Source organism: Eublepharis macularius, chromosome 6 (genome assembly GCF_028583425.1).
Source record: "Eublepharis macularius isolate TG4126 chromosome 6, MPM_Emac_v1.0, whole genome shotgun sequence".
Lineage (NCBI taxonomy): Eukaryota > Metazoa > Chordata > Lepidosauria > Squamata > Eublepharidae > Eublepharis > Eublepharis macularius.
In genome coordinates, this window is record NC_072795.1 from 128,924,112 (window position 1) to 128,940,553 (window position 16,442).

The window sequence follows — 16,442 nt, forward strand, 5'->3', positions numbered from 1 at the left end:
GTCACTCCGTTTCTTTTTGGTGGGCCATGTGGCACCACTGCGAATGCACCCCAATGAGGGGAACGCCGTGAACCCCTCCCCCGCTATGCAGGATGTATCTAGTCTAATTTAAATGAGCCAATGAGGGGTGTGTGGTGTGGCAGGGGATTCTCTTTAAAAATGGGGTCAGAGGGCATCTGCTGCAGGTGTTGTTGAGGGGCAAGCTGTGCCACTGAGGAGGAGGTGCAAATTTACAAAGAAATGAACCCTGCGGAGCTAGAAGGGATTGGGGCTGTGGAAGAAATGAAACCTGTAGAGCTGAAGGGGTTCGTGGTCGTGGAAGAAATGCAGGCTCCTTGCGAAGTGCCCTGCAAAGGAGATGTAAAATGTGGGAAGAAACTAGATCCTAAATTTGACAGACCAGAGTGTGTTCAATTTTTAGTACAGGGGGTAAGTACCGAAGGAAAGCGGGGAAGGGAAAGAATCACGGAGTAGAAAAACAGGCCTTTCTTTTTCTCTTGTAGCTGGATGAGCATGAAGTGGCTTGGCGGGTGTTTACAGAAATAGTCGAAGTGGCTCACAAAGAAGTGTACCCAGAGTGTTGTGATTACTGTGGGGAAATAGCGTTTTGGCAGAAATACAGTTGCTTGAGAGGTGATGATGACGGTGATGAAGAGGCAGAGGAGATGGAAAGTGTGATGGATGCTGCAGCAGAGGGTCAGGAAGCAGAGCCTACGAAAGTACAGGGGCCCCCACGCATTCAGGGTTTATACTGGGATGTAAGTTTTTCTTTAAAAAGGGGGGAGCGGGTGTCTAGAGGTGAAATAGAAAACTTATACGCGTGTCTTTTTTCTGACAGTTAGGGAAGGATGAGTGGGCCGTGGCCACCCCTGAGAAGGTGGAAACAGATTGTAGCATGTACAGCGCGAGCCTACCAGCTGTTCAAGCTCTGGATGCTGAGGAACAGGGAGAATTCGCAGACCCATCCCGGCCTGATGCGGAACACAAGACCACTGGAGATTCAAGGATCAAAGCGGAGCCTGAGACCCTGGGAGGAGTAAAAGAACCACTTCCATCTCGAGCACAAACACCGGAACATCCCGACAAGGGGGAAGAAGAGAGGCGCCCCTGTGTGCAGGCTTTATTCCCCGATGTAAGTGTGGCAAAAAGGCTTCCTGAAAGAATGTAGGGTGGCTAGAGAAACAATTCTAAAAATGTTTTTCTTTTAACACAGGTGTGGGACAGGCCTGTCGATTTTAACCTTCTGGCTAGCCATGTTTGTGAAAAGTTAAGCCCCGGCTGTTGCTATCGCTGTGGTTTGGTTGTCCTGTTCCAAAAGGATAGCTGCAGAGACTATACCCCCTCTATAGATGTGACAGGGTTATCCGTGATGGAGGTCAAGGGGGCAGACCTGTGCAAATTTCTGGAACTGAAACTGGCAGAACATGCTGAAAAGCAGATCAGACATGGAGACAAGGAGACTCAGGGAGAACATGAAGAACCAGAGGGTGTTTCCCCCAAGAATTATACAGAGCTCTGAAGATTATTGTTACTCAAAACCCACGGTAAAAAGAGGAGGCCTAACCTCTATTGCTGTAGTGGTTCCTGCCGTGGTTCTGATTATACAGGCGACTCAGGCAGACCACACTAGCCGGATTGCGATCTTAAATGTTGCAACTTTTCTGATGAAAGGACAGTAACAGAAATGGACAATGGCTATTTTGAGCCTTTAGGAGCCACGGAAGGCGGTGTTCTTATGAAATTGGCCCGGGGGAGAGAAGATGACCTGGAGGTGCAGGCGGGCAGAGTTGCACACAAGAATCTGATTGGAGAAGAAAATTGAACAGGGACTCATCTGTCTAATAAAAATACTTTCATTAAGTTTTGCTGTTTCGTGGTTAATTAATGATCCATTAAACTACATTTTGAACAACCTATACTTATGAGTAAAGCTGTGTTAGACTATGTTAGATACCAAAGCACTGCCCATACACACATTTTCTCTATAAAGTGAAGTTTCTCACTGTACTGCAAATGTGTATCCCACATAAAAAACTAAAAGCATATATAGTGTAGCATTTTGTAAATTGTAACTAATTTAGCAACATCTGTATCTAGCTGTTGTATGCATCTGCATTCTCGAGAGTAGATTTATTTTCCTGTACTAGTATGCAGACTCAGTTGGCCTGTTTAAGTAAAGATTAGCAGTTTTAAAGTTATTTTGATTAAAAGAATCGTTTAAAATACCGTAACATACACGGTCTTGGCCGCTCAAATCTACAGGATCACCTCTCTCCATATCATCTGCCTTTGCTCATCTGAACAGGGCCTTCTGCAGGTGCCACCCTGTAAACGGGCAAAATCAACAACGGCCCATACATGTTGTCTGTGGTGACTATAAATAATGTAAATAAATAAAATAAATAATCCTTAATAGGGAGAGGCCTGTCACTGAAGCCCGGGCTAAATGAAAATGAAGTCTTACAACTTAAAAAGACGTGCAAACAACTGCATCATATACGACATCACATGTAAATATCAGCTGGCTCTGGCTTTAGAAAAGATAGATGAGTTGAAGTACAGCTCTGTTACCTGTACACCTCAGATCATGCAAGCAAAAATCAACGCACAACAGCTTAGTGATGTAACTCATACTGCCCACTGTTTGAAAGCATGAAAATCATAATATAGTTATAACGGGTATCTTGTACTAACAATTTTAATGTAATGGTCTTTTATTCTTTTTTGCAGGAGAATCTCCTTGTCAAAAACCATGTGCGGGTATCACTTTTCTAATTTCACAATCATTCTATGCTATAATAACTTTAATATCACCATATGGGAAACCATTCCAGTTCCTGATCATTTCACTAAACTGACCAGATCTGTTTTCTGATTTTCCCACAAGTCCTCAGCATGTCAGAGAGGGGACAACATCTCACTAGCATCCGAGGTTTTTGTTTTTTGGTAGGGGATGATTTTTGATTGGGGGGGGGGCACAGTATCATACAAGACCAGAGGTGCAGCCCATATAGGGGTGTTTATCACTATAGTGAAAACTAGCTCTTTGTAATTTATTTATGTAGGGATCTATTCAGAGAAGGGTGACTTGTGCGTGAGTACTAACTACACTAATGTCACCAGCCAGCAATTAAAAGATGTGCGTGATAACAGAATCAGCCCCCTTTGGGACAGGTAGGAGATGCAAACAGGATCAACTGAATAATTCTGCACAAATTATTCTATCCCCTGTGCTAAACAATGCACAAGATGCTCTAAATGGATTATTAAAGCAGTGCAGACAACGTTATGTAGATCTGGCTATGAAGATTATTAGAAATAAATTCACACATCATAACTCCTTATTGAATTACTGTGGCATATGTGCTGCAGTCTTAGAGATCAGGATGTAGCCTGAGTTTGATATAAAACAAATACAGCAGTTTTTTAAAAGTGTATTCATCCTCTCTGTCTTACCATCACAGAGACCACCGGGTATGTCTCCAAAAAGATAAGGAGACTGTGTAGAATGTAGCCTGTGTTTGTATAAATAAAGTTGCTTTTCAATCAGTTTCAATGTGTTTGTTCCCTTTGTCTTACCATCAGAACATTGTCTGCCTACAGATGATAAAGAATTTAAGGCTTCTCCAAAGATTCACAGTCTAATGGTATCTGCAGATTCCTGAGAAGGGCCTAGATTGCCCCGATAAAGTAAATAGAAGTGTTATTTTTCCCACCGCTGTCCAGCTTTCCAGTCCCAGAACCCTTTGGAATTTGTGTGAAAGTAATTATAACAAGTATTTATTGGGGGGTGTCTTGTAAAGATCATTTTTACCACTGTTTTACAGATGCCCACCCCGGAGCCTTGTGGAATCTGAGTAAAAGTGATTACGACTAGTATTTATTGTTGTGTCTTGTAAGAGCGTTCTTTTGAATTGGAACTTCTCATGCTATTACAGGACCATGTTATAAAATCACTTGTGTAAAAGAAATTAAAAAGTAAAAAGGATTGCAAATCTTACAAACTATTACATTTTTCAATAATACTTCTCAGCTGAACAGTGAACCTTTAGTATGACCTGTCTCTTTCCCCTTAAATTTGGAATGTTTTGTAGAGCGCACCGGGCCCGTCTCAGGAATCTGCAGATACCATTAGACTGTGAATCTTTGGAGAAGCCTTAAATTCTTTATCATCTGTAGGCAGACAATGTTCTGATGGTAAGACAAAGGGAACAAACACATTGAAACTGATTGAAAAGCAACTTTATTTATACAAACACAGGCTACATTCTACACAGTCTCCTTATCTTTTTGGAGACATACCCGGTGGTCTCTGTGATGGTAAGACAGAGAGGATGAATACACTTTTAAAAAACTGCTGTATTTGTTTTATATCAAACTCAGGCTACATCCTGATCTCTAAGACTGCAGCACATATGCCACAGTAATTCAATAAGGAGTTATGATGTGTGAATTTATTTCTAATAATCTTCATAGCCAGATCTACATAACGTTGTCTGCACTGCTTTAATAATCCATTTAGAGCATCTTGTGCATTGTTTAGCACAGGGGATAGAATAATTTGTGCAGAATTATTCAGTTGATCCTGTTTGCATCTCCTACCTGTCCCAAAGGGGGCTGATTCTGTTATCACGCACATCTTTTAATTGCTGGCTGGTGACATTAGTGTAGTTAGTACTCACGCACAAGTCACCCTTCTCTGAATAGATCCCTACATAAATAAATTACAAAGAGCTAGTTTTCACTATAGTGATAAACACCCCTATATGGGCTGCACCTCTGGTCTTGTATGATACTGTTCCCCCCCCCCCCAATCAAAAATCATCCCCTACCAAAAAACAAAAACCTCGGATGCTAGTGAGATGTTGTCCCCTCTCTGACATGCTGAGGACTTGTGGGAAAATCAGAAAACAGATCTGGTCAGTTTAGTGAAATGATCAGGAACTGGAATGGTTTCCCATATGGTGATATTAAAGTTATTATAGCATAGAATGATTGTGAAATTAGAAAAGTGATACCCGCACATGGTTTTTGACAAGGAGATTCTCCTGCAAAAAAGAATAAAAGACCATTACATTAAAATTGTTAGTACAAGATACCCGTTATAACTATATTATGATTTTCATGCTTTCAAACAGTGGGCAGTATGAGTTACATCACTAAGCTGTTGTGCGTTGATTTTTGCTTGCATGATCTGAGGTGTACAGGTAACAGAGCTGTACTTCAACTCATCTATCTTTTCTAAAGCCAGAGCCAGCTGATATTTACATGTGATGTCGTATATGATGCAGTTGTTTGCACGTCTTTTTAAGTTGTAAGACTTCATTTTCATTTAGCCCGGGCTTCAGTGACAGGCCTCTCCCTATTAAGGATTATTTATTTTATTTATTTACATTATTTATAGTCACCACAGACAACATGTATGGGCCGTTGTTGATTTTGCCCGTTTACAGGGTGGCACCTGCAGAAGGCCCTGTTCAGATGAGCAAAGGCAGATGATATGGAGAGAGGTGATCCTGTAGATTTGAGCGGCCAAGACCGTGTATGTTACGGTATTTTAAACGATTCTTTTAATCAAAATAACTTTAAAACTGCTAATCTTTACTTAAACAGGCCAACTGAGTCTGCATACTAGTACAGGAAAATAAATCTACTCTCGAGAATGCAGATGCATACAACAGCTAGATACAGATGTTGCTAAATTAGTTACAATTTACAAAATGCTACACTATATATGCTTTTAGTTTTTTATGTGGGATACACATTTGCAGTACAGTGAGAAACTTCACTTTATAGAGAAAATGTGTGTATGGGCAGTGCTTTGGTATCTAACATAGTCTAACACAGCTTTACTCATAAGTATAGGTTGTTCAAAATGTAGTTTAATGGATCATTAATTAACCACGAAACAGCAAAACTTAATGAAAGTATTTTTATTAGACAGATGAGTCCCTGTTCAATTTTCTTCTCCAATCAGATTCTTGTGTGCAACTCTGCCCGCCTGCACCTCCAGGTCATCTTCTCTCCCCCGGGCCAATTTCATAAGAACACCGCCTTCCGTGGCTCCTAAAGGCTCAAAATAGCCATTGTCCATTTCTGTTACTGTCCTTTCATCAGAAAAGTTGCAACATTTAAGATCGCAATCCGGCTAGTGTGGTCTGCCTGAGTCGCCTGTATAATCAGAACCACGGCAGGAACCACTACAGCAATAGAGGTTAGGCCTCCTCTTTTTACCGTGGGTTTTGAGTAACAATAATCTTCAGAGCTCTGTATAATTCTTGGGGGAAACACCCTCTGGTTCTTCATGTTCTCCCTGAGTCTCCTTGTCTCCATGTCTGATCTGCTTTTCAGCATGTTCTGCCAGTTTCAGTTCCAGAAATTTGCACAGGTCTGCCCCCTTGACCTCCATCACGGATAACCCTGTCACATCTATAGAGGGGGTATAGTCTCTGCAGCTATCCTTTTGGAACAGGACAACCAAACCACAGCGATAGCAACAGCCGGGGCTTAACTTTTCACAAACATGGCTAGCCAGAAGGTTAAAATCGACAGGCCTGTCCCACACCTGTGTTAAAAGAAAAACATTTTTAGAATTGTTTCTCTAGCCACCCTACATTCTTTCAGGAAGCCTTTTTGCCACACTTACATCGGGGAATAAAGCCTGCACACAGGGGCGCCTCTCTTCTTCCCCCTTGTCGGGATGTTCCGGTGTTTGTGCTCGAGATGGAAGTGGTTCTTTTACTCCTCCCAGGGTCTCAGGCTCCGCTTTGATCCTTGAATCTCCAGTGGTCTTGTGTTCCGCATCAGGCCGGGATGGGTCTGCGAATTCTCCCTGTTCCTCAGCATCCAGAGCTTGAACAGCTGGTAGGCTCGCGCTGTACATGCTACAATCTGTTTCCACCTTCTCAGGGGTGGCCACGGCCCACTCATCCTTCCCTAACTGTCAGAAAAAAGACACGCGTATAAGTTTTCTATTTCACCTCTAGACACCCGCTCCCCCCCTTTTTAAAGAAAAACTTACATCCCAGTATAAACCCTGAATGCGTGGGGGCCCCTGTACTTTCGTAGGCTCTGCTTCCTGACCCTCTGCTGCAGCATCCATCACACTTTCCATCTCCTCTGCCTCTTCATCACCGTCATCATCACCTCTCAAGCAACTGTATTTCTGCCAAAACGCTATTTCCCCACAGTAATCACAACACTCTGGGTACACTTCTTTGTGAGCCACTTCGACTATTTCTGTAAACACCCGCCAAGCCACTTCATGCTCATCCAGCTACAAGAGAAAAAGAAAGGCCTGTTTTTCTACTCCGTGATTCTTTCCCTTCCCCGCTTTCCTTCGGTACTTACCCCCTGTACTAAAAATTGAACACACTCTGGTCTGTCAAATTTAGGATCTAGTTTCTTCCCACATTTTACATCTCCTTTGCAGGGCACTTCGCAAGGAGCCTGCATTTCTTCCACGACCACGAACCCCTTCAGCTCTACAGGTTTCATTTCTTCCACAGCCCCAATCCCTTCTAGCTCCGCAGGGTTCATTTCTTTGTAAATTTGCACCTCCTCCTCAGTGGCACAGCTTGCCCCTCAACAACACCTGCAGCAGATGCCCTCTGACCCCATTTTTAAAGAGAATCCCCTGCCACACCACACACCCCTCATTGGCTCATTTAAATTAGACTAGATACATCCTGCATAGCGGGGGAGGGGTTCACGGCGTTCCCCTCATTGGGGTGCATTCGCAGTGGTGCCACATGGCCCACCAAAAAGAAACGGAGTGACGCCACAAACCGGGCCTACCTGGCGGGGGAGAGTTACCCTAAATTCCCAAAATTGCCGCAATCACCCCATAAACAGTACCATGCCATTGAGACAAATCTATAGATGTGTCACATGCTATCCAAAATGAAACACACCGACTCTGCACCCTGGTCTACCTAGTAGAGATGGTTTACCAAAAATCACCAAAACAGCTCAGATCGCCCCGATAGCTGTACCATGTGGTCCCCCTCATTGAGACAAATTCGTAGACATGTCACATGCAGTCCAAAAGCGCAACAATGCGACCCCCGCACCTCGGCCTACCTCGTAGGGGCAGTTTACCAAAAATCTCTTCCTGAGGGCCCCCCCATCTCCGAGAAGGCTGGGCATTTTAGAGCACCCCCCCCCCCCTCAGGAACATGTTTTTTACCTGTTTTTTCATTCTTTATTGAATTCAATAGAATAAGGTTACACCTGAGAATATGGAATAAGTATCAAACCGAAATTGTCCCCGAAGGCTCATTGTGGATTTCACCACAAGAAGCCATCTAAAGAAAGGAAATGATAACTAAACAGGACTGGTCAACTTAGTAGTGTTTTTGGAAGAGGCGTGTAAATTGAATTATTAGCTGAGGGTTACAAATGTCAGTGGTTCTTTTATGCACAATTGTTAGAAAGGTTTAAATTGGACAAAAAAGAATGGGGATTTCAGCAAGAGATGGCAGATTTTGAAAAAGAAATGGAAATCATATAATAAAGAAAATGTATAAACTGTTGTTGAAATTTGATACAGAGGAAGAATCTGTCAAACAAAGTGGGCATAGAGTTTTGGGTATAATATACAGATGGATCAAGATGTCAGTTAAGGGCCTCAAATTTACTTTGTGTCCCACTCAGGAGAATTTTTACAAAACAATGTACTGGTGGTATTGCAAAAATGGCCATGGGTGTCTCAAATAAATGTTGGAGATGTGAACAACAGGAAGGAACATCTTTGGTGGACTTGCAACAATGCAAAAAAAAAATGGTTACAAGCACATAGGTTAATGCAGATAATCTTAAAGGTTAATAGAACCAGAGTTCTATTTGTTGGATATTATGGACAATAAATTGGAAAAAGAGCACGGTATTTTTATTTTAGATATAGTAACAGAGGCATGGCTCTTATATACTCAAAATGGTAGTTCATGGAGATTGGACTGGAAAGATTAGTTGAGATGGTCAAGCTTACAGTGTTAATTGGAGATAAAACACTCTATATTCATGGCAAGTTGGAAGCCCTTTATGGACTATCTGAGAGAGGCAATGAAAAATGATTTGTGGCTTTGATTTTTAAGAATAAGGTTCTGAGATATCAAGCAGAAGAGACACTGAAAAAGATATTAATGAGCCGGCAAGCTGATTGATAATAAAGAGAGCAGTGTTGTAGGCAAGAAACTGTAACGGATTAATAATATACCTGTTATGTTTCTTACTGTTTTTACTTTGTAGATTGATTTGTAGGCCATTCTCGGGCCTTTGTAGTTGTCTTCTTGTTATATTTCACATTCTTTCTCCTGTTCATTCTTCTAACTTTCCCACAATAAAAATAAAAATATTTTTTTAAAAAAAGAACCGTGTTACACCCATTTCCATGATATTAATTCACACGTTAAGCTTGCATAACCCCTATGGGGTGATTGGTTTAGCTGTTGCTGTTGCTGTGGAGCATAATAATAATTGATGTACTCTTATCACCTTGAATAAAATAATCAGAAATGTTGTATGTGAACAATATGGCTAAAAGTCGTGTTGTGTATTGTGTTTGGTCAGTGTTACTGGGTTTGTATTGTTCTTGCAGGGCTGTTAATTCCCCAAGAAGGGGGCAGAAACATGGGTTCCTTTAGCTTCAAATTGGAAAGACTCTCTCACTCGATGGGATCTGACAAGTTGAACTGTTTACCTTTTCAAAGACATTGTTGGCTGAAAGTTTCTGAATGGTTGCACTTATGAGTTTAGTTAAAGAAAAAAAATAGTTGTATTGTATTCATTGTTAAAAGTTTTTCTTAACTTACAATTGCGTGAAAGTCCTAAGCCTCATAGAACCCCCGTTACACTTGCCTTTAATTTTCCCTGCTGGAATATTAAAGATTGTAGCTTTGCCCCTGATACAGCCTGACTAATCATACTATTCAGAAGTAATCCCGCTCCCCTCCAGAAAGGATAGAGGGACAAACAGACCTAACTGGTTCCCCCCAAAAACTTATTTCAGCTGTCCCTACTCCCTCTCTTTGAGAGCTTCCCCCTTGCTTGAGGCAGCCTGGAATCAGAGAGGAGAATGTGGGACGGTGGACTGAAATGTTGATTGGGGCATTTCTGTGTACTGAATGATGGGGGGGGGGGGGGGAGAAGGACTACTTGCTCAGTGACTCCACAAAACTCTACAGCTAGCAATGTGGAGGTGGGGTGCTTCTGGCACCTGTGGGAACTTGGGGCTCTCTTAAGGACTGCTTTACACGGGGTGGGTGATTAGCACGAATTCCCCCCTTCCTTTCCTACACTGTGGTCTCGTTGGCTGAGGTTTGCCCCTCCTCTTTCCTTCCTCCAGCCGCGGGCTCCTAGCTCTAGTTTAAAACTCAGAAGGCAGCTGCGCTCTCTTACTTCTGTCTTTGTTTTCAAAGAGAGAAGAAAAACCTCCTTTTAAAAATTTGCACTGTATTTTTGCACGTTTTTATTTTTTAAAGGGAAGAAAAAAGAACCAGCATTGAAATGGGTTCTCTGCCTCTTTCCAGGGTTTTTAAAGGCTGTTTGCATGCTTTAAAAAAGACGACGCTTGGGGTTAGAGATTCTGACTGGTAAGTGCTTAGAAGCAGCTTGTTTGGGGGAGGAAGAAAATCTCTCTCTCTCTCTCTCTCTCTCTCTCTCTCTCTGGTTTTAACCTGCCTTAGTTACCCGGAGAAAGGGTTCTAGGAGTTTTTTAAGCTGTGTTTTTAAAAACCTCTAAAGACGACGCGGAGGGGAAGGGTAGCAAAAGTCTCCTTTTTTCATTCCCATAGCTGTCTCTGCTGCCGGGTCTTGAAAGGGGGAGAGAGGGAGCTGAGAGAACCTCCTCTCACGCACACAAGCTGCTTTTCCACACACACCCAATTGCTGTCAAAACAACAAAAGTTTTTCCATAGAACTCCTTTTCTCTCTCTCTCCATCATTGTTATTCCCCAAAAACTTACATACAAGCCCCTGTGAAACACACACAGTTGGCTTTTCCATAAAACAGTTTTTTGTTTTTCTCTACGCCTATTCAAAATCATAAGCACACGGTGAAACACAGGTTTCCCAAGTCAAAAAGCCCACTGCCCCTCAACACACTGCCTTCTGCACCAACCACTGGGGGTGGGGGGTGGTCATGGTGCATGAATAGAGGGTGCATACAGTGCCCCTTAGGACCTATAGGGAGCTTGGGTGCTAGATCTGGTCCCAGCTTTCTACCGTAGCACCCACAAACTAAAAACCCATTTCTATGGGTCTGGGGGAGCAAAATGAGGGGTCACATGAACCAGCCAGGCTCTTCTAGGGAGCAGGGGGGCTGGTCTGCCCCCCAATTTTCTACCCTAGCACCCCATAAACTCAAAACTCTTTCCTCTTGGTCCACAGGGGCAGGCGGGGCTCGTAGAGGGGTCACAGGGAGCTGCTAGGCCCTCCCGGTCACGTGGGGTACTGCTTCCGGGGTCTAGAGGTGGGACTTCTGCCCCAGAAAGGGGCGGGGCAACTGTCACTTTTTGTTATGACATGAGGTACCCCCCTTATTCTTCTGGTACTTCAAATGTCTGGAAGGACATTTAAAGTACCAGTGGAGGCAGCTTTTTCAGTGTATCATATTAAAAGTGTGATGTTTATATTAATCTCTGGTATGAACAGTCATCTAGCAAATGGATGAATTCTTGGCACTGATATGAAAATTCTAGATTTGACTTACCAATTTCAAGCGATGATAATTAAAATTGTTTTAATGTAATCTCATATATGTCTTAGTGTGACTTATCAAGAAACATTTATTTGAGAGTGAAGTATGATTCTTACAGCACTGGGGGGCAGTGTGTACATGTGTATGTTCCACAATCCTCCTTTCATAGTATTGTATTATAAACTAACCTTTGAAAACTGAGCGAGTATTTCTAATGCGCAATTTATTTTTTTGTGATTCTAAAAACCAAGCTATTAAAAATTTCCAGAACTGGCTCTTAAGAACATATGAATAACCCTGCTGGATTGGACCACTCCAATCCATCTAGTCCAGCATTCAGTCTCACACAGGGCCAAGCTAGAAGTGACGAATTACACTTGAATGGCAAGCGAACAGACTCATGTGTTTTCCTCCCTGTTCACTTGCACTCCACTTGCACTTCACTCGAGTGGAGTACAAGTGGAGCGCAAGTGAACAGGGAGGAATACACGTGAGTCCGTTCACTTGCCATTCAAATGATCGAGTAGAGTGCAAGTGGAGCAAGTGAACAGGGAGGAATACACGTGAGTCTGTTCCCTTGCCATTCAAGTGATCGAGTGGAGTGCAAGTGGAGCACAAGTGAACAGGGAGGAATACACATGAGTCTGTTCACTTGCCGCTCAAGTGATCGAGTGGAGTGCAAGTGGAGCACAAGTGAACAGGGAGGAATACACGTGAGTCTGTTCCCTTGCCATTCAAGTGATCGAGTGGAGTGCAAGTGGAGCACAAGTGAACAGGGAGGAATACACATGAGTCTGTTCACTTGCCATTCAAGTGATCGAGTGGAGGGCAAGTAGAGTGCAAGTGAACAGGGAGGAATACATGTGAGTCTGTTCACTTGCCATTCAAGTGTAATTCGTCACTTCTAGCTTGGCCCACAGTGGCCAACCAGTTACTTTGAAGGCCAACAAAATGGCGTAGAGGCCTTCCCTGATTTTGCTTCCTAGCACTGTCCTCGGTTTGCCTCTTGCCTTGAAAATATGGGATTGCCAGAGTTACCAGGTCCCCCCTGGCAACTGGTGGGGGATGGCAGCAAAGAGGGAGGGCTTACCAGTTCGCAGCGGGCCCTTGCCAGTGACGTTGCCAGCAATGTGATGACATCTCTTCCAGAAGGGACATCACCATGTTACTGGCCTGGCTGTACAACTCTGGCATTTGAGCAAAAACTCTTGTATTTTTTTGCCCAAATATCAGGGCTTTACCCTGTGAACTGATGTGATGACATCACTTCTGGGCATACAGGAAGTGAATGTCACCACATCGCTGACAATGGCCGTTTCCACACATCTTACCTGCCTGCGGAACTTCACGCAAAAGACCGGGAAGACAGCGTCTTCCTGTACGGAATTGCACCAGGAAGACGCTGTTATCTGGGAGTTCTGCACAATTTCATGCAAAACTCCTGGATAACAGCGTCTTCCTGGAGCGATTTTGTGCAAGAAGACGCTGTATTCTGGGTCTTTCGCGTGAAGTTTCACAGGCAGGTACGACATATGGAAATGGCTAATGTTACAACGTCTCCCAGAACACCCTCCTGCAATCCAGTAAATCCCCCTGTTTCTCTCAGTTTCTTCCTCCAGTGGCCAACTGAGCAGGGAAGGTGTGCAGGCTGGGGGCATGGAATCCCCTGCCCCCTTTGGGGGGCTGGCAACCCTAGGGATTGCCATAAGTTGGCTGCAACTTGACAGCACTTTCCACCACCGTGCCTGTGATTCATTCCTTCCAGGCTAAATTCTGAACTTGGAAAGTAGGGTATGAGACTAAGGTATGAAATCTGAGAGGTGGGGGAGTCGGGGACTTATGGTGGGGGAGGACAATTGGCTTCCCCGCACAAGGTTTCAATGTGCAAATAGGGTTGCCGGGTGGGAGGTGGGAGACCTGGCACTCACCTCGTGCTGGCAGCACCTTCTTTCTTTGCATGCACATGTGCGTGCTCTGGCACCTGCATGATGATATCACTCCCAGAAGTGATGTCATCACGCTAGCCATGGGAGCGCTCCCACACTCTGTGCAGGCCTGGTTCGGCCTGCTTGGGGCCAAAATTGGCCCCGAACCAAGTGCGGGAGTGCTCCTGTGGCCAGCGCAATGACATTACTTCCAGGAGTGAAGTCATAGCACTGCCTGGGAGTGTGCATGCAGTGAGTGTTCCTGGGGTGCTTGCCAGTGGCGGGTGACCTCTGGGGGCTTGCCATGTCCTACCAATCGCTGGCAGATCAGTGGGCAAGGGAGCAAACCCCTGGGAGTTTGCCGCCACTGGCAGGCACCTGAGAGCCCTAAGTGCAAAGTGAGTGGCGATTGAAGAATTACCTCTCCTCTTTATTCCCTGCCTGTCCCCATCTTGAATGAAGGCCATGTGCACTTCCAGTTTGTCTTTTATAGATCCCTGGTCTGTCACAGCTCTTTTAGCTCTAAGCAGGGGTCATTTCATAGAAAAAGAGCTGCAGGAACTCATTAGCATAACTCATTAGCATATGCCACGTCCCTTGCCATCACCGGAAGTGTGTCATTAGCATAACTAATTTGCATGCACCACACACCTTGACATCATCTATCCTGGCTGTTTTGGACCCAATCCTGGCCATTCAGGGCTGAAATTGGGCCCAAAATGGCAAAAAGGGGCTGAAAATGGCGGAAAAGTGGTCCCAAATGGTCAGGATTGGGCCACTGCTGAGTGGAAGAGTGATCCACCACCCGTCAGAGGCCCGATCCAGGCCGTTTCAGCCCCAATCCAGGCTGAAACGGGCCCAAACTGGCCGAGAGTCAGGTGGGCGGGGCCACCTAACATGTGACCTCTTTGGGGAACTGCCGGAACTGCATTCCTGCGCATTCCCCCTCAAAATAAGCCCTGGCTCTAAGTCTCAAATAAGTGTGCACAAGATTGCATCCCTAACTGTGACATCAAGGTTCAGCACTCTCCCGCAGCCTGGAAACAGAGATGGCTAACTAGAACCTCCATACTTGGAGGCAAGGTGCTCCTTCCCCTTATGCAAAGAGCAGAAGTTCTCTTTGCCCTACTCCTGGGTTTCCGGAGGTATCCATCTGCGGGTGCTGGGAAAGATATGGGCTCTGCTCCAGGGCTTTTTTTCTGGGTAAAGAGGTGGTAGAACTCAGTGGGTTGCCCTTGGAGAAAATGATCACATGGCCGGTGGCTCCGCCCCCTGATCTCCAGACAGAGGGAAGTTTAGATTGCCCTCAGCACCGCCAAGTGGCGGAGAGGGCAATCTAAACTCTCCTCTGTCTGGAGATCAGGGGGCGGGGCCACCAGCCATGTGACCGTTTTCAAGAGGTTCTGAAATGCCATTCCACCATGTCCCAGCTGAAAAAAAGCCCTGCTCTGCTCTCATCTAGCGGGCCATTTCTTATCTTCAGAACTGCCAGAGGTCTCCTCTTGTCTCTTTCCTGTAGATTCACCAGTAGAGAGGGGCCGATCATGTACCCAGGAGCTCTTGGTGTGATGTTGAGGTTGCTTCCCAAACTCTACAATGAAGCTTGCCAAGAGGTAAGTAAGCCCCTTCTTTTCTGTAGATTGTCTCATAGAATAATATATATTTTTCAGTATATAACATACATTTACTATCACACAACCCTTTCCTTCCCATAGATCTTCCCATAGATCTAGTGCTAAATTGTGGCGGGGGGGACTAGAGGGGTAAAAAATGAGACACAATCGAGAGAGAAAATAGAAAAAAGAAGAGGGGTGGTGAAGGGAGGGATGCTTAGTCAAACAGATAAATTAAAATGTATATATCATGTTTCATAAAGCTCTAAAAATTTTACATAAATCCCATTATATTTCATGTCTGCATCTTGTCTATTAAAAGCTATTTTTCCCCTCTGCTGCCACGTCCAATAGTTCTTTTGTTCAGGTTTCTATACATGGTGGAGTTACATCTTTCCAATGCTGCAGGATAAAATGTTTGGCAAGAACAGCAGCCTTTAAAATGGAAATGGAAAGTTTCTAACGTGAGAAAAATCCCCATGTAGAAGGCTCATTGTCTAAGAGTAGATGAATAGCTGGGAACTGAAAAGATGAGTCCCAGAGAAAATTAATTTGTTTATCTCTCACCAGAATGGTGCAATGACAGAGGAGGTCTGTGACATGTGAGACAATGTCCCTCCAGGTGCAGCACTGGGGTTCTCGAGGGCTGCAATGACATCACTTCCAGAAATGACATCACTTCCAGAAATGACATCATCACACTGGCCATGGGAGTACGCCTGCGATTTCCATGGAACTGATTTTGGCCACAAACAAGCCTATTCTCAAAGAACTGGCCCCATGCAAAGTGCAGGACCGCTCCTGCAGCCAGTGTGATGACATCACTTCCTGAACCGATGTCGTTGTGCAGAGGAGCATGCATATGAATGAAATCTCTGGTACGTACTAGGCCCCGCTGCTACCTGTTGCCAGGGAGACATCTCACTAGGTTTGCTAGGCCTGGCTTGGCAACCAGCAGGAGGCTGAGTGTGGCAGAGACATGAAGGGTGACCATCAGAGATGGTGTGACATCACTTCCAGGAAAAACAAGAAGCACTATCTCTCCTCTCTAGGAATTACCAAACTCTCTGTGGTAGAATTATAGTTTCCAGCAATTCCATGGGAAAGCTGACATCACTCCTGGTCCCTGCCCCCCTGAAGTGATATTAGTCCTCTCTGGGAATCACCAAAACACTCTATAGTTTCACTACAGAGGTTCTGGGGCAC

The 16,442-nt window shown here is 44.4% G+C and overlaps 1 protein-coding gene across 1 annotated transcript in view; it reads left to right on the top strand.

Annotated features, from left to right (window-relative positions):
* WDFY4 (WDFY family member 4) overlaps positions 1-16,442 on the top strand; it is a 229,231-nt gene that overhangs the window by 37,719 nt on the left and 175,070 nt on the right. Inside the window, exon 9 of the mRNA XM_054983968.1 lies at positions 15,143-15,236. Coding sequence (XP_054839943.1) covers positions 15,143-15,236 — 94 coding nt within the window. The remainder of the gene's footprint in view (positions 1-15,142; positions 15,237-16,442) is intronic.